This window comes from Mugil cephalus, chromosome 1 (genome assembly GCF_022458985.1).
Source record: "Mugil cephalus isolate CIBA_MC_2020 chromosome 1, CIBA_Mcephalus_1.1, whole genome shotgun sequence".
Taxonomy (NCBI): domain Eukaryota; kingdom Metazoa; phylum Chordata; class Actinopteri; order Mugiliformes; family Mugilidae; genus Mugil; species Mugil cephalus.
This window is the reverse complement of record NC_061770.1, coordinates 23936816-23953714: the sequence shown is the minus strand read 5'-3', so window position 1 is coordinate 23953714 and position 16899 is coordinate 23936816. Positions and strand designations below refer to the sequence as shown.

General features: G+C 40.6%; 1 protein-coding gene across 2 annotated transcripts in view; it reads right to left on the bottom strand.

The window, feature by feature from the left end:
* Positions 1-16899, bottom strand: part of LOC125024016 (kelch domain-containing protein 8B-like) — a 180427-nt gene that overhangs the window by 134813 nt on the left and 28715 nt on the right. For both annotated transcript variants that reach the window (XM_047611648.1, XM_047611639.1), the window contains one exon: positions 2488-3772. In XM_047611648.1, the coding sequence (XP_047467604.1) occupies positions 2488-2878 (391 nt within the window). In that variant the 5' untranslated portion in view covers positions 2879-3772. The remainder of the gene's footprint in view (positions 1-2487; positions 3773-16899) is intronic.

Here is a 16899-nt window from a genome sequence, read left to right as displayed (position 1 = left end):
ACTCTCCTTTCCCCTTTCTGTGAACCGCAGCAAACGTGATACAGTAAGAAAGGCGCGTCTCAGACATTCTCCCTGCGTCTGACTCCGTTACCTTGAAAGGTCATTTTGGTCCCTCAATTTATCAGGTCGGCACTCAGCAGCCTGAGATGTAAACACAGGAAACGGCACAGGAGAAACACTTCAACGAGAATACCCCGCTCTCCCTCTGTTCTGCTTCTGCTTTCAGACGTGTTTTTAGTGTAAGCAATAAAATCTCTGGGGATTGTTTGGATATACATACCGCAGAGCATAGCTTGCCTTTATTGGCATGTGATCACCACATTCTCTCTTCTCCTGCAGCCCCCGTTTTTACTTCTCTTTCTTACGACTCTCACCACAGCCAGAGCTCATCCTAAACCAATTATATTTATTCACTGGAGTCTGGCTCTTCCACAGCAGCCACGTTGAGTGACGTTTCCTCTGAAGCCGGAGCGTAGACAGTAACGTTACAGACGCATGCACCCGACCGTTCCCGCACTGGACCATCTGCTGACCATTTACATAATCAGAATCCGGGGAGTGCTTGGGTGCGATATTTATTGAGCCTAAGCGTGACGTAAGCACCAGCTTCACTTGCACTGCGAGCAGCCATTGATCTCGTTGCCACTCGGCTTTAATCACAAGTGAACGGCTTCCAGTCGGGAGACACTTTAGCTCCTGGAAAGCTGGGCACTTGGAGGGGGCTTCTTCCAAAGAGAACAGCTAATTAGTCAACTTCACGGCTTCAGAGGAATTAGTTTGCGGCTGTTTGTCGCTTCTGCAAAGTCTGACAAATGTGTCAAGGCAGCTGCATGTTCCTCTTCATCAACCCTTAATGAGCTTGCATAACATTTTGAAATTAATTTGAGTAGTTTGCTTTTTTTATTTAAATTTTAGAACATTAGGGAGGAAAGTTGCCAAACAAATATTGGATATCTTTCATACAGTATGTAGATATATATGAGATCTGGACAACTCGACAGACGTATGGGAACTATGAATTTACATAATCTGGACTCGGACACAAGTTTGTTTCGGACGATGCAAGGAGTTCATTCTGAAATTGGAAAAGTGTCTCACTGAATGATGTCCATGAAATGCATTCTGGGATACCTAGCTGTACCAAGTCCACAGGAGTTACCTCTAGATGCGTCCTCAGTAAGTACACATCTGAGTATTTGGACTTGTACTTTGTCTGATGTGGACGGCCCATGTGACGGCTCACCCTCTGGGTTCTGGCTGTCAAGAGGATAAGCTGTCACATGTGGCCACCAGTCCTTTTATAATTTCCATCTGCATGTTCTACAACAAAATGTGAATTTATGCTTAAAAACACAACCCACAAAAATCCTCTTCATGTGACTTGAGCCAGGTTTGTAACAACAGCCTTTAGGACCAGATGTGTTATGTAGAGCACGGTCCATGCTACAAACAGAGCTTTTAGATTTGACTTTATATGTGGACAGGGCTCTAGAGCACGGACAGATCGAGCTAATGACGGTGCCATCCACCTGATACAAGCATGGTCAATCTGACAATAGAAACCAAAGCTGTGGACGGTATTTCCACGTGTCTAAAGATTCTCAGTCATCCAGATCGTCATTGGTTTACCCAAAAACCAAATTAAAGAAAAGAGACTGAATTTGTAGAGTTTCTTGAAGTTGTTTGCAAATAGGGGGGAAACTTATGAGGAGAGAAGTTAAGGCTGTATTGTAGACTAAGGCCACGTTTATACAAATTAGATTTTGTGGTGAAACTGCATAAGTCTTGCACGTTCTAGCCGACTATTCATGACGGATCTGCATCTTTCTGTGACTGGAAACGTGTGGATGCCTGATACGAACATGATGATGTCATTAAGCCCCTCTAGCCCCTGACAACTCATAACAACAACAACCAACATCAATGGTGGACTACTGGCTTGTGACGATGATCCATCAGATATTGACCCTTGTTGGGTGGCTAGGGCAATAGATGCTGTTGCTTTGCCACTACGATGAGCTGCCCCCCTGTTTTTAGTTCTGTAGCAGAAACTGCGCCATGCATATGCCTGGGATATGTACTACACTCGTTCTACAAAAACTACATGTGGTTTTGCAATGGATCCACCTACACGGAGAAACTCTCGACACGACGCCAAGGAAAAACATATCGTTTTGCTACAAGTAAACATGGCCTAAACTTCTCTCCTTAAGAAGTTTCACCCCTACTCGCACTTTGAGATTAGAACCTCTGACTGATAACGGGTCATTAGAGAAACATAGATTGGAGGAAGAGTACCTGTCCTCACCAGTCTTTTAGACCTGAAGACTTGGATGAAACATCTTCAAGAAGCTCTACAAGTCTTCGCTGCATCACACCTAGACTGTTTTTGTGTGTACAACCGTTCAGTTCTTCTCCACAGTGGGACCATAATAACAGGAGATGAATGCAACTCCTCATTTCAAGTCAGAATTTAGACTTTCTTACCTTTCTCGACAGCGGTGACTCCCATGGAAGGCTGGCCCAGGCTTGCCCTCGTCTCCCACTTGCCCTCATCAGGGTGGTACATTTCCACAGATGCCAGCGGGGTCTGCTGCTGGTTCATGCCCCCAAGAACCATCACCTGGCCCCCCAGCGCCACAGCGGAGGCCCCGGCCCGCGCTGTGGGGAGCGGCGGCAGCTGGCTCCACGTCTGGCTCTCCACGTCCAGGACCTCCACGCTGTCCAGGGGCATGCCGGTTTCACTGCAGCCCCCCATCACGTACAGCAGGCCCTCGTGGTAGACGGGAGTGCAGTAGACGCGGCGCTGCGACATGGGGGGCAAATGCTCCCAATACAGGGACTTGACAGAACTCACCGCCATCTCCTGCACAGGCATGTCTCCAGGACCGAGAGGAGGGGGCGCACCATCACCCACCGCGGCGGGGGGAGGACGGAGAGTAAGGAGGGAGGTGGAACTAAACCGAGAGAGGTCAGGGGAAACAAGCAGAGGCACAAGCTCGTTTCGGTCTGTCTGGACGCGCACCGGAACTCCTCTCTCTCCAAAAAGAGATGGAATGAGAGTCAGTCGCTCCTCAGCCAGATGTCACGGCTCCCTCTCTATTCAAATGTTTTATTCATCCAGCTGTGGGTGTTTTCAAGCAGTGAATTCATCTGCCCTTCAGTCCCCTCTGTCCCTTCTTCTGCAGCACTCGTCTCTCCTTCACCACTTCCTCCCGCGGTGTAATTTTCGGTTATGTCTTGGCCTGAATGTATTCCCTTGGGGGGGTAAAAATATGCTTGAAAGGGCGTCCCGAGGCTTAATGCTTAATCCCGCCAAAACCTCAAAGTCAAGAGTGGAGGGGGAAAAAAAAAGAACAAGCTGAGGGATGGCACTGGATCAAAGACCAGGAGAGGAAGAGTTGGAGAACACTGACCTTCACTAGCGCCTTAATAATCCAAGAGAAAACCTTTACGGTGGAGAGTTTTATACCCTCAAACAAAAGGCAATTATCCAGGGCAACCAGTCCCCCTACAGCTCCATGGTTCTATTTGCACCCCGGTGATAGAGTGGGAAAAAAAAACAATCCTTTAATAAATGAAACAAAGTCTTTAAATGAAAACTCTACAGGAGTGTAATGGCTGAAGGACTGACTCGCACTTTTTATCCTTTCAATTAAGCAAAAACTTTAAATTTCCGCTGTGTAGTTCTGAGGCTCGTTGTCAGACACAATGGCTTCTGAACTGCGTGCTTCACAGCCTCCTGGCCACTTTGGAGAGGACGAGGCCCAGCCTGAAAGAAAAGAAAACACAGGAGGAGCTTAGAACGACAGACTTAAATTAAAAAGCCAAAACCTGAATAGCACATCAGCAGGTCCTCAGATGGAAACAGTTAAAAAAAATAAAAAATAAAAAAAAAGATTAAAAGGTTGGTGTGCTGCTTCAGGTACCACTTTGACAATTAATTCAAGTCCAAACACCAGAATTCCGCACAGACTTTTACATACACAAATCAGCCATAACATTATGACTACATTCCTAGTATTGTGTAGGTCTGCCTTGTGCCTCCAAAACAGCTGTGACTCATTAGAGGAGTCTTCAATGTTTTTCAGATCAAGGACCCCCAAACTGATGGAGAGATCAAGTATTATATGTGTTCTATATTAAACTCAACCTAGTGCTATTTATAAATATACATTATTATAATTGTTGCAAAGGAGGTTCAGAATGAAATGTTCACTATCATCATAGGGGCATCGGTGAGAATGCTTGTAGACAGGAGTTGAACAATTGCATGCTCAAACAGAGGTTTATTTATCAAATAAGGATTTCAATAATGAATTTGGCACTTGAAGAAAGGAGGGGAAAAACAACCACACATGGGTGATCGAGCAAGTTAAAACTCTGAATTTTAGAATATAAAATGAAATTAGGTTTAAATGTCCATAGTAAAGAAATAAGATTCCATGTGAAAGATGGACGATACTAAGGAGTGAATGAGCTCTTACCAGCACTACCACCCCATACAAAGTGGAGGAAAGGGAATGCAGTCTTTAAATAAGGAGTGAACAGGTGAACACAATCAGGTAAATGAGGGAGTGATAGAAGGTGGAAACAAGAGCCAATTGGTGGAAGGAGGAAATGCGGTAAAGGAAGTGATAGAGGTGAAGACAGAAATGTCAAAATAAAGGGAAATTAGGATCTTTGCTACAATAATCAACATCATTTTGCATTCAGTGTTACGTTATCCCTTATCCCTCTACTAAAATATGTTGGATTAATGTTAATGTGTATTCAAAGGAATTTAATAAAAAAAAAATATATGAAAAATGTCTAATCAACCAAAGAGTTTCCGATCCCACTGGCAGTCCCCCTTAGGGGTCGTGGACCCCCTGTTGAAAACCTGTGCATTAGAGAATAGACATGGGTCTTCTGAGGGTGTCCTGTGACAAGATAGTCGGTGTAATTTACATCAGTGGTCATAATGTTGTGGCTGACCAGTGTATATATATACATGAATACAATATGAAATATTGTGATTGTGTGTGAAGTTCAGTTGTAATTTAACTTGAACCTTAGAAGGAACTCAACGAGCTACTGCGTCATTTATTTTACCTGCATGCAAACAACATAAGGTTGTGATATTTCCTTTTAAGCCATTTTGCATCTACCTGCTTCCAAGCCTCTAATCTGCACCCCTCACCACCAGCAACGGTGAAACATGCAGGAATGTAGGTAATTACTGCTCCCGCCTGAGCTGGGGAATTAGCTGCAAATGGATTAAAAAATCGTATCAAATTTTAACCAAAAGGGCTTTAAAATTGCAACCGCAATTGTGCTGTATCCCCGCTTGTTGCTTTCGTGAATTTATCCACTCATCCATGGATGAGTCAGGAAGAGTTAGACGTGGAACAGAACAGTAATCTTGAGAAACTCAAAATAAGATGCATTCATACTGCGAGATGTGTTCTAATCAGGATCACATTCGAGTGTGTGTGTGTGTGTGTGTTGCATAGATGTGGCAGGCAGCGAAGCGCATTGTGGCCCGAGGATTGACAGGAAAGGGAATGACATTTAGCAGGTGGGAGGACAGAAAGAAAGCAGCACTACATCTCCTCACTGCACCGTTTCTCCTCTGCTGCCCTCGTCTTCCAGATCACGGTAAACAATACTGTATATTCATATTTAATGATGCCTTCCTCCTATAGTCCCAATTAGCGGCCTGAGCCCTTTGGATGCGCTGACCTTTCTACAAGTGTGAGGCTGAGGAGAAATGAAGACAGCAGCATCGGTGTGTCCATGCATGTGGACGTATGAGCATGAGACTGACGACCTGTCTTTTCTTTGCCGTGAATTCTGTCCAGTCTTCTGGAGAGTTCTCCATAGCAACTGTTGATTCATCTAGACATTGAGAGTTTGATGTCGACTGGGGACAATGTTCATGCACTGTGTCTGTTTTTTTTTTGTGTGTTAATTTTTCTGTTTGAAATTAAAAAAAGACTCAATCAAATTTAAGTATAAAAAAAAGGCTGGGAACCTGGTTTGTGTCTACAGCAGGTAAAAGAAAGTTAGTTGTCATGGAACGAATTGATGTAGTGTTTATATGGTATGTATAGTAAAAAAAAAAGATACAGGACACATCCCTAATACTACTTCTACTACTACTACATAGGGTATTGGCAAGGACTTCACGATACGTATCACGATACTTGAGTCACGATACGATATATCATTGCGATATTATGATACTGCGATATATTGCAATATTCTACATAGTTCAATGAGAAATTTTAAATGCAGCCTAAAATACAAGTTGTATATATGTACATAAGATGATATTAGTGATAATTTATTGGACAAGTTAAAAAAAAAAAAACAATATTAATGCAAATGATCCATTTCCAATTTATTGCACTTCTACAGAAAGGTGGGGAAGTCTTTCACGATCGGCCCAAAACACGACTTTCAAAAAAAAAAAAAAAAAACATTCAAAATTGATATTGTATCGGAACAAAAAATATCGCGATATATTGCCATATCAATATTTTTTTTCTTATAAAATCCTAATTCTCACCTACAAAGCCCTTCATTCCCTGGACCCCCCTGGTACCTCTCGGACCTCCTCCACCCACATTCTTCAACCCCGAAGCCTGTGGTCCTCTAATCTGGGTCTGCTTTTCACCCCAGCCATCAGTCAATGCCCTATCTGGGATAGAGCCTTCAGCCTGGCTGCCCCCACCCCTTCGGAACTCCCCGACATATCCCCGGACTCATTTAAATCTGCCCAGACTTGTGGCTGATAGTCAGCCCGTCTTCACCTTCTCAGTGCTATTCATCCTGTCTGTTTTGTCCAGTTGTCTAATTTGTCTTCTCTGTCCGTGTCCTTGGGTGTCTAGAAAGACGCTGTATAAATCAAATTTATTATTATATATCATTGCTATAAATTTTCCATCAGGCACATCCTTTCTGCACAAAATAGGACAGAGACTTGGCTTATGTTATATAAAGCATAACAGTGACGGGGGGACAGCACATTAGTCGGCCCAGGGATCTCTACTATGATATGAAAAATAATCATCAGCTGCAAAAACTCCCATGAGATAACTTCATTGGCACATTGGAAAAAAAACACAACTACTGCTTGGCCAGATAGCCCTTAAATAGCCTGGAGGGATGTTTGGGGTCATTGTCTGGTTGAAAAATGAAGTGATGATCCCTCTAAGCTCAAAAACCAGAAGGCAGGAAATCATGTCGCTGTCCGAGCTTGCACTGAATTCTGAATGAATCAGAATGGCTACTATGGAGGAAGTCAAATATTATACATATTCTGATTTTATAAGTTTTCTGTGCTTTCTTTTTTTAGTTTTTCTTGTTTTATTTTAAAATCTTCTCTTTAACCTGTGTCTTTCAGATAGAGTTAGGGTTATATTTCTGTTTTTCTCTAATTTTTGTATCTCTGAACCTCCTCTGTTAACCTTTCCTCAATGTCTTCCCTCTTAATTGATACAAAACAATCAAACAATTCAAAAAATGCACAGATGGTGAAGCAGACAGAAATAGTAAAGCAGAAACACGCTAGCACAATATCAATTTGGCTTTTGGCAATTAATATTAATAATAATATTGGGGGAAATAATAATTAATATCTGTAAATACTAACTACAAATAGTAAACCTCGGGTCATTATCTTACAATAACATTACTTAGTATAAAAACTATTATAATTCAATTATTAATGTTAAAATTAGTTATTAACTACGCCAGGAAACACACATGTAAACGCAATAGCATTAGTGATGTGTGGCCACCTATTAGGGCAAGAATAACGACTATCAAAGCCTCTGATTATGAACATAATCTCCTTGTGCATGAATACGAACGAGGTGCAGCTCAATCATTTAAAACATTCTCCATAAGCTTTAGAATAAGAATCTTCATGAATCATCCTACATATGTGAACTCATCTTTATCCGTACTTTGATATTAGCTTAATATCAACCAACCATTCAAACCACATGAAATTAATGATTTTTTATTTTTTTTCCACAAACATCCCAGGGAGGTTGCATTGCTTTGTATTCATTATTGTTCGCTGCATATTTGATCCTGACATTTTGCTGTCTTGCTGTAAAGACCGGTCAGCCTCGAGGGAGAGAAAGGCATGCCTGTTGATGCCCTTAAATTAAAATGAATTCCATTGAACTGCTAATTAGTCCTGTCAAATTAAAACCGGTATTTGAAAATTACTAAATCCTGACCTCAAATGAATTCAAGAATCAGCGCAGCATTGGGAAATAATACATTTACCGGCATACGTTATATAATGTGTATGTAATTAAAGAATATATAATTAAATTATTGAGCATATAATTCAATTTTATGCTCGAGAGACTATTAACCCCACTCAGTAAAAAGACTGGAGGCAGGGGGATTGGTGGGCTTTTTAACTCTAAAAGAACAAAACCACCCTTACTTTATTTAAATAATAAATATATAAATAAAGTCAGACAATTTATCTTACCGATTATTCGTTGAAATACATTTGTTTTATAAAAAAAAAGAATTGTGACGTATAACAGTTGCAAATGGCCTAAACCAATACATTTCAATGAATCTGTGCATCTTAAACTGGATGACTATGTATATGTATATATATGTGGATGAATAAGTAGTTCGTCTCAAAAAATATTAGGAATCTTACCATTTGCTACCTGTTTCAGTCTGCAGAGTCATGTTACCCATCCACATACCGATGACTACCTTGAAAGTTTTTACCTTTTCTCTTTTTCATCAGTGTTCGGTGATTTTTAGACGGAAATCTCAGGCATACTGGTTAGTTACTACATATAAACAACTATTGGAATATTGGAAGGGAAATAATCATCTGATGTGATGTTTTCTGAAATGTTGTGTTTTCCGTAATATCGTGTTTTCTGAAATGTGCTTTCTGAAATGTTGTTGTGTTTTCTGTAATCTTGTGTTTTCTGAAATGTCGTTGTGTTTTCTGTAATCTTGTGTTTTCTGAAATGTTATTGTGTTTTCTGAAACGTCATTGCGTTTTCTGTAATCTTGTTGTGTTTTCTGAAATCTCGTTGTGTTTTGACTTTCATGGCCGCTGTACAGCAGAAATACACTTTAGGAACGACTCAAAAAAACACAAAGAACAGTACAATGTGTTGACCCGGCCTCCAAATTCATTAAATCCCAAACTGAGGGATGATTCACTGAGACCCCTCCCTTCAAAGGCCCCTCCCCACTAACAACATTGTGTTGCCGGACACCACAGGACACCCTCAGAAGGTCCATTCTCTGATGAATCACAACTGTTTTGGATCCACAAGGGAGACCTAAAAAATATTAGTCATAATGTTATGCCTGATTGATGTATATGGGTTGTTACGATTCTGAATGGTGCACCGACATCATCACATCTCCAAGAAATAAAAAGACCTTCCTGTTACGTCTAATGAGTCTACCAGAAAACTGAGCACACACACGGATAACTCAATTTTGTGAAAATGTATTTGATTTAGTGCAAAGTTTATTACTGGAAAATATCTCCTCTTTCCTTTCACTCTTTCTCTCGGCCCCCAATTCTGTGCACAATGATGCCAGAAATAGGAGGCCTAAAGGCCGAGACATTATGACTGTGTAAATGGTCTGTGTTGAAACTACTGTAGGCATTTCATTTAAGGATCTAATTGAGCGGTTTCATTATATAATACCAGTAGGCTAAAGAGTACACACCGTTCTCCCAATGCTCAGCTGTTAGAGATAATTATATTCTCCGGTTATCAGCTGTGAATGGTGCCGTGTTCGAGCATGCATGACAGATGTGGCTGTGACCACGACTCCCTGGGGTATTCCGTATGTACTAGCAACACATGCTGAAATCCTAATACAGTCAGATGACGGCACAATAGCAGCTAAGGGAATCAACCACCTAGTGGAGGGGAAAATGGTGTATAGCTTCTATTCAGGGATAATGAAGCTCAGTTTGACTAAGAATATGTGTAAATGTTCAGATCTACAATGGTCTACATACGGTACAGTATAGCCCATGCTCTCCAACCTAGAATATGGATTTGTTTAGATCAAAATCTTAAAGCAGACTTACAAGTAATGAACTCCCGAGAAAATGATCAGTAGGTCCTATACTTTTTAAGCCCCTACTAACATGGGAATACTATAATGGGCTCTGGTAGAAATTGATGATAGAAGCAGAGCATATAGTTACTGTATTTCCAAACCTCATGGGACAGCGAGAGTGACTGATAAATGCAAATAAATCCCTGGACACCAAAAAACTGCTTCAACTGATTTGTAAAGAAACAACTGGGGTATTGTGATGGATTTTTACGATATACACAACCAATCAGAGAGTCGTACAACGTTATACACACTCTGTAGTGGCTATAATCAACATCTCATTTCCCTTTCCTATAGTAATTTTCAGCCTTCGCCTCTAAAACTCCAGCTGTTCATTTCCTGTTAGGCAATAATCAGCAAATACATACAGATAACAGCTAGCTACAGAACATGGCAGCTAAAGAAATGTAAACGTGCCTCAGGAGTTGGTAGGGACCAACAGTAGAGGAAAACCAGAGCACATATTGGACTCCATGGTATAAATGTTTACCAAGTAGATCACTGTAACTCAGTATGTTACAGTCTTAATACAAATGAACAATCAATAATATAATATAATAATAATATAATATATCTTCAAGTGGACACATATACACAAATCATTAACATTATATTAAAATCACTGACCATCTTGTAACAGTTGTTAACAAACAAAGGGTGGTGTAACAAACTTTTGGACCTTACATTCGTTCGTGTGGATGTTACTTAGACATGTAGCACCCACCCAGACCAGACCAGACACCCCCACCCCATAGCAATGACACTCCTTCACCAAACACAACATTTCAACAGTGTTGTCCCTACCCTGAAATGTTTTCTGAAATGTCGTTGTGTTTTCTGTAATCTTGTGTTTTCTGAAATGTTGCTGCGTTTTCTGTAATCTTGTTGTGTTTTCTGAAATGTTGTTATGTTTTCTGTTGTCTTGTATTTTCTGTAATCTCATTGTGTTTTCTGAAATGTCACTGTGGTTTCTGTAATGTCGTGTTTTCTGAAAAGTCACCGTGTTTTCTGTAATGTTGTTGTGTTTTAAGAAATGTCGCTGTGTTTTCTGAAATATCATTGTGTTTTCTGTAATGTCATTGTGTTTTCTGTAATCTTGTTGTGTTTTCTGGAATGTCGTGTTTTCTGAAATGTCATTGTGTTTTCTGTAATGTTGTATTTTCTGAAAAGTCGTTGAGTTTTCTGTAATGTCGTTGTGTTTTCTGAAATGTTGTTGTGTTTTCTGAAATGTCGGTGTGTTTTCTGAAATGTCATGTGTTTTCTGAAAGTTGTGTTTCTGTAATGTCATTGTGTTTTCTGTAATCTTGTTGTGTTTTCTGAAATGTTGTGTTTTCTGTAATCATGTGTTTTCTGAAATGTCATTGTGTTTTCTGAAAAGTTGTTGTGTTTTGACCTTCAGGGCCACCATACAGCAGCCCCCCAACTAACAACATCCTGTCTCCAGAGACCACAGGACACCCTCAGAAGGCCCAGGTCCATTCTCTGATGAGTCACAACCGTTTTGGAGACACAAGGGAGACCTACACAATATCAGGAAGGCGGTCATAATGTTGTGCCTGATCAGTTAATTTGATCATTTGAGCACCAGGCATTATTTCAAGACGCTCATTCAGACATTGTTTCTGGGCACAGACTCAAAATAAGACATTTATTGTTGTCCAGAGACAGTAATATACAGCATAACAGTAAAGGAGACAAATGTCGGCCCAAGGATCTCTACTAAGATATGAAATATAATCATCAGCTGGCAAACCTCCCATGAGATAACTGTAAGTTCAGAGGCACATTGGCAAACCAAAGTCATTAAAGCTGCTGCTGATGAGATGGTGGGAGCTGAAGTTATGAAGGTATACGTCACTTGATATAACTTTCACACACAAACTAATAGACTGCCATAATCATCCCTAACATTTTTAGCACTCATATGTTACAGGATAATACTTAGAAGAGAGATTACTCGCTATAAAATAATTAGCAGTGAGTGAGACCAGCTCTCATATATAAATCATATTTTATTTCCATCTCCCTGTAGCCTGTAAATCTGCTATTCTGCATTAACCTAATGAGTTTAAATGAGCCTACGGGCTCGTGCTGAGGGGTACTTCAGCAAGGCATAACTAGGGAAACACTAACTGCCATCCATGGTTACACCGAGCCAGAGATGTAGCTTGAATTGGCAGGAGCGCAAAGAAACAACAGAGCTGTAACCACTGAACCATAAATAAATCACTTGAGACTGCAGCTCAGCCTCTAGCCAGCACTGATAAGTTGATTACAGCGAAGATGGCTGGGCTATGAAAAACTTTCACTGCTGCTAACCAGTGTCACGTAGATACACCTCCATCTCTCAAACTCACGGAGATCCACAGGAGGAAAAAGAAAAAAACTGGGATAATAGGATTTATGCTCCAATTTTGCCTCGTCCTCTGTGGGGTTTACTGTGCTGATGTATGGCCATTGCAGATAAGTCTGAGCTAAATACTTACAGTAGACGTAGCCACATGACACAAGATGTCAACAATAATAATAAAAAAAAATGCTATCAGCATGATTCAGGTTATGATTTGTGATTTAGTGATTTATTCTGACCATGCAAATGATACGTACAAACAGTATGAGCAAATAAAGCAGAAATAATAATAGAAATCTAATCTAATCTATATAGTTATATAATCTACGTATACAAACTTACAAATACATATACACACATGTACTCGTTTTCAGCAAAAAAGATTCAATAAAATAGTATTAATTAATCCTAATCCACTTTTGAGTCCACTTATAGAACCAAAAACCTTCATTATTAATATAACACATTAGTCACCGCTGCACTTAGCGAAATCTTTATGAGCATTTTCATGGTGTAATGACCTTAGATGAGATCACCAGCTGGGTCTTTGGAGACACGTTTGCTTTATCCACATTCATAGTTTACATTAGCATTTGGAATATTATGCATTTATTCCTGGTTATGCTTTAGTTGTGCAGATAATTCAGGTTCCATTCACTGTATAGCAAAAAGCTCCACTTGTAGGTTCTGTACATCCTCTTTACATAACCTTTTTGCATTTTGTAGTGCAGCAGTAGGTGTCGTTATATAATCAGGCATAACATTATGACCACCTTCCTAATATTGTGTAGGTCTGTCTTGTGCCTCCAAAACAATTATGACTCATCAGAGAATAGACATGACTACAGGTATTTAACTGGAATAAATTATAGTTATAATAACTTTGTAAGTTCTACCACCAGGTATAAATGTTTGACATGTTCACTGCTCAGTTAAATAACGACCTGGATGTTCTTTTAAACTACATTCGCTGACGCACACACACACACTGAGGGAACATATAAATGACTCAATATAGGATTAATTTAAATCTACAAACCTGGCACCTGATGATTAAATGAAACGCTTTTCATACCTCACTTTATTACAACCACCTAGAGGAACCATCGTTTGGCTAAAACAGAACCGGTGAGGCAGCGACAACCTACACACAGCATATAATGTGAATCATGATGATTTCATCCATACTGTTCACCGTTATCATTTACTTCTACTGTGACGGCTTCTAATCATAGTTTGTGTGTGTAGGGACAACGTGTCCCCAATTCCATGCATTGGCCAAATTGACATTATTTCCTCTGGGATGTGGGTGGCGCCATCTTGAAAGTTTGGAGCCAGAGTCTGATATCGATGACTCCGCCCACACTTCATCCAATGGGTGACATCACTGACGAAAAGTCAATGATTATACACTGCACTTATTCTGTTTGTTCACGGTGCAACGAGATCGCTTTAAGGAGTGGTTGGCATGGCGACCAGTAGTCATTCTGAGGTCACATTCTGTTTCTACAGCATCAAAAGCAAAACTTTTCAGTTGTACATGCATTATATTACCTACCTAAATGAGAGAAACCATCCTCGAAAAATAAATTATTTGACGCCTACTTTATTGTTTTAGTTTGACCCAATTAAGTCCCACCCACTAATGTGGAGCGGGAGCGTGTCTATACTAATCTATACTGCAGCCAGCCACCAGGGGGAGCTCTACTAGCTTTGGCTTCACTTTAAAGGTGTTTTACTGAATATGTTGTAGCCTAGAAGAACGCTCAAGCCTCTTTATACTATATAATTGCCACACAATCGCCAAAACATTACTGGACAGAGAGAGGGTACGTGGTTGCTATTAACAACCCCAGCATGTGTCCACTGGCTGCAGTCAGCATTCAGAGAAAGCCACAGTAAAAAAAAAAAAAAACATCAACTGTGCGTCTACACATTAAGCAATGATGCAGACATGCCAGGCCAGCTCTGCTTTGGGAAACATCTCTTTGTCAGCGAACATTTCCTTTGATTGCACGGTTCACCCCGAGGACATGACTCACAGCGGGACCGTTTTGTCTTCCTTGTGTGTACATATTAAAGCTAAAAAACATTTCACACAGAGACGACCACTTGATGCATCATCTGGATCTGTGACAAACAGAAGCTTCGCTGAGTCGGGTGGAAATGTAAGCAACTGTACACAAGCATAAAATAAAATGATAATAAAAGAAATAGATATCGGAGGATAAAGTTGTGGAGGAGATGCTGATAATGAGGAGGCTTAAGGGAGCATGAGCACGAGGAGGATGAAGAGATTATTTTGGTAGTGAGATAAGGACTGATTATAATTGGCGAAACTCTAAACGCTGGAGAACAATTCTTCCCGATGGTTTGCTTGTCATAGTTACCGCACTCATGTCTTCGAATTTTTATTTCCTCACAGTGTAACGGGAATCGAGCGAAATCTGACATTACTGAGGAGGGAGTGATGTGAATTTCAATCACGGAAGATTCCAAAATAACACTGCAAACGCTTAAGAGCTCACAGCTGAACTTGCGAGCGACTCCCCGGGCCTCGGGTTAAAAATGCAGCGCATACATTTGGGTCTGCTCGATGCCGTTCTGCACAGAACGTCACAATTAATCACATTAAGTCATTTTGAGTTTATGAAAAAAGTTGTCAACAACTTGAGGGAATGACAGCGTGCCGAGGTTTGTGTATTAAAGACATGCAAATCAGTCTGGCGGCAGCAGGGGCGACAGCTGCAGCGTTTTTAGGAGACGCAGCACAACAATGAAACGTTTGCAGTTTAGAAAAATACATCCCCGCAAACTCCAAAAGTGTGTGTGCCACGGCGACGTGAGATGCCTTGAGGACTGTGTCAGGGTCCCACAAAATATGTGAAATGATTGGTATCGTGCACTTTTTAATAAAGTTTCACCTCTTTTTCTCTTTTCACCACTACAGATTTAAGTTCTGCCTCAGTCAAATATGTTCCTCGTGTATATGTGCCTAAAAAAAGTCTTGTTTACGCATCAGCAAAACAAACTGCATTGTGTTTCGTTCCAATAATAAAAAAAATGACATTAAACAAATCTCTCTAAAAATTAAATGGAGAGAATATTGTGAGAGTTAGTGCTACAAAACTCCTGAGGGTCCTCACTGATGAATTTTACACACATCTAAATATGATGCTTTGTTTTGTTTTTTAAGTTGAGACATTTTCTGCCACTCTCTGCACTTCTCATTCTGAAATAAAACTTTGTTCGAGCCTCACTTACATTACTGCAATATCATATGGTGTAATACATTTACAGCTCATTTTAAAAAAAGCTAGAGATACTCCAACAAAAAAAGCAATAAACGTCTTATCTTGGTCTCAGTTTAAAGCGTTTACCCAAAATTCCACCGCCACAATCTTCTGAGTCTTGCTGAGTACAGTTACCTCCTTGTATAATGTACCAGACCGTCCATAAATTAAGCCATAAACTATGAAACCTCATTGTAATCTTCCTTCCTATGTACGTTATGTGCTTTAGTATTGTGTGCAGAGGATCACAGATCTGGAGAAATTAAAAATGTCACATTCCTTCTCCATCTTCAACAAAACACTAACAATGCAACTCCCATCAATGTATATTTAACTTACTGATTATATTAGATCTGTTACTGTGTATTGACAGTACAGACTAATCAAATGTGACCAGAATATAATGGATACATTTAATGTGTATTTAAAGATTTTGGACCCTCTAGGGGGCGCGGAGAGACGGTTGAAGACCTGTGCATTAGGTCTAACTCTAACTAATTAGGTTAGTTAGAGCTGAAGCTGACAATCATATTGTGAATTTAAGCTATTTCATTGAGTTCATGTTGGTAAATGTGACTATGAAAGAAGGCTGGAGTCTATCCCAGCTGTCATTGGGTGAGAGGCGGGGTCCACCCTGGACATGTCTCCAGTCTGTCGCCATTCACTTTCACACCTTTCACATCAGAAACCAATGACCCTAACGAGCACGTCTTTGGACGGCGGGTGGAAGTCGATGGACTAGAACCCAGAACCTTCTTCCTCACCTCACATCACTGACGCAACCTGTCATTGTGTGAACCGAACCACTAACGCTCTGGTTTGTGGACGACCTGCTGTACCTGCTGAGCCACAGCCGCCCCCATTATGTCGCCATTACAGATGCACGTTACAGAACACAATATCCGTCACCCTCTGCAAAGCTTCATTCTTTTAGGTGAACATTAAGGCAAAAAAAGAGGTACACACTTTCCTACCTTCGCAAAACAGGGCTGGAAAATTCAAAACATGCCTCAGATAGCTGGACTCAGGAGGGAGGAGGGGCTCTCACGTATATTCTGACAATTCAGCGTTGTTTGAAGTATAATCAAAGTCCTCCACCCTGGTCGGATGCTTTCTCAGCTTGTGTAA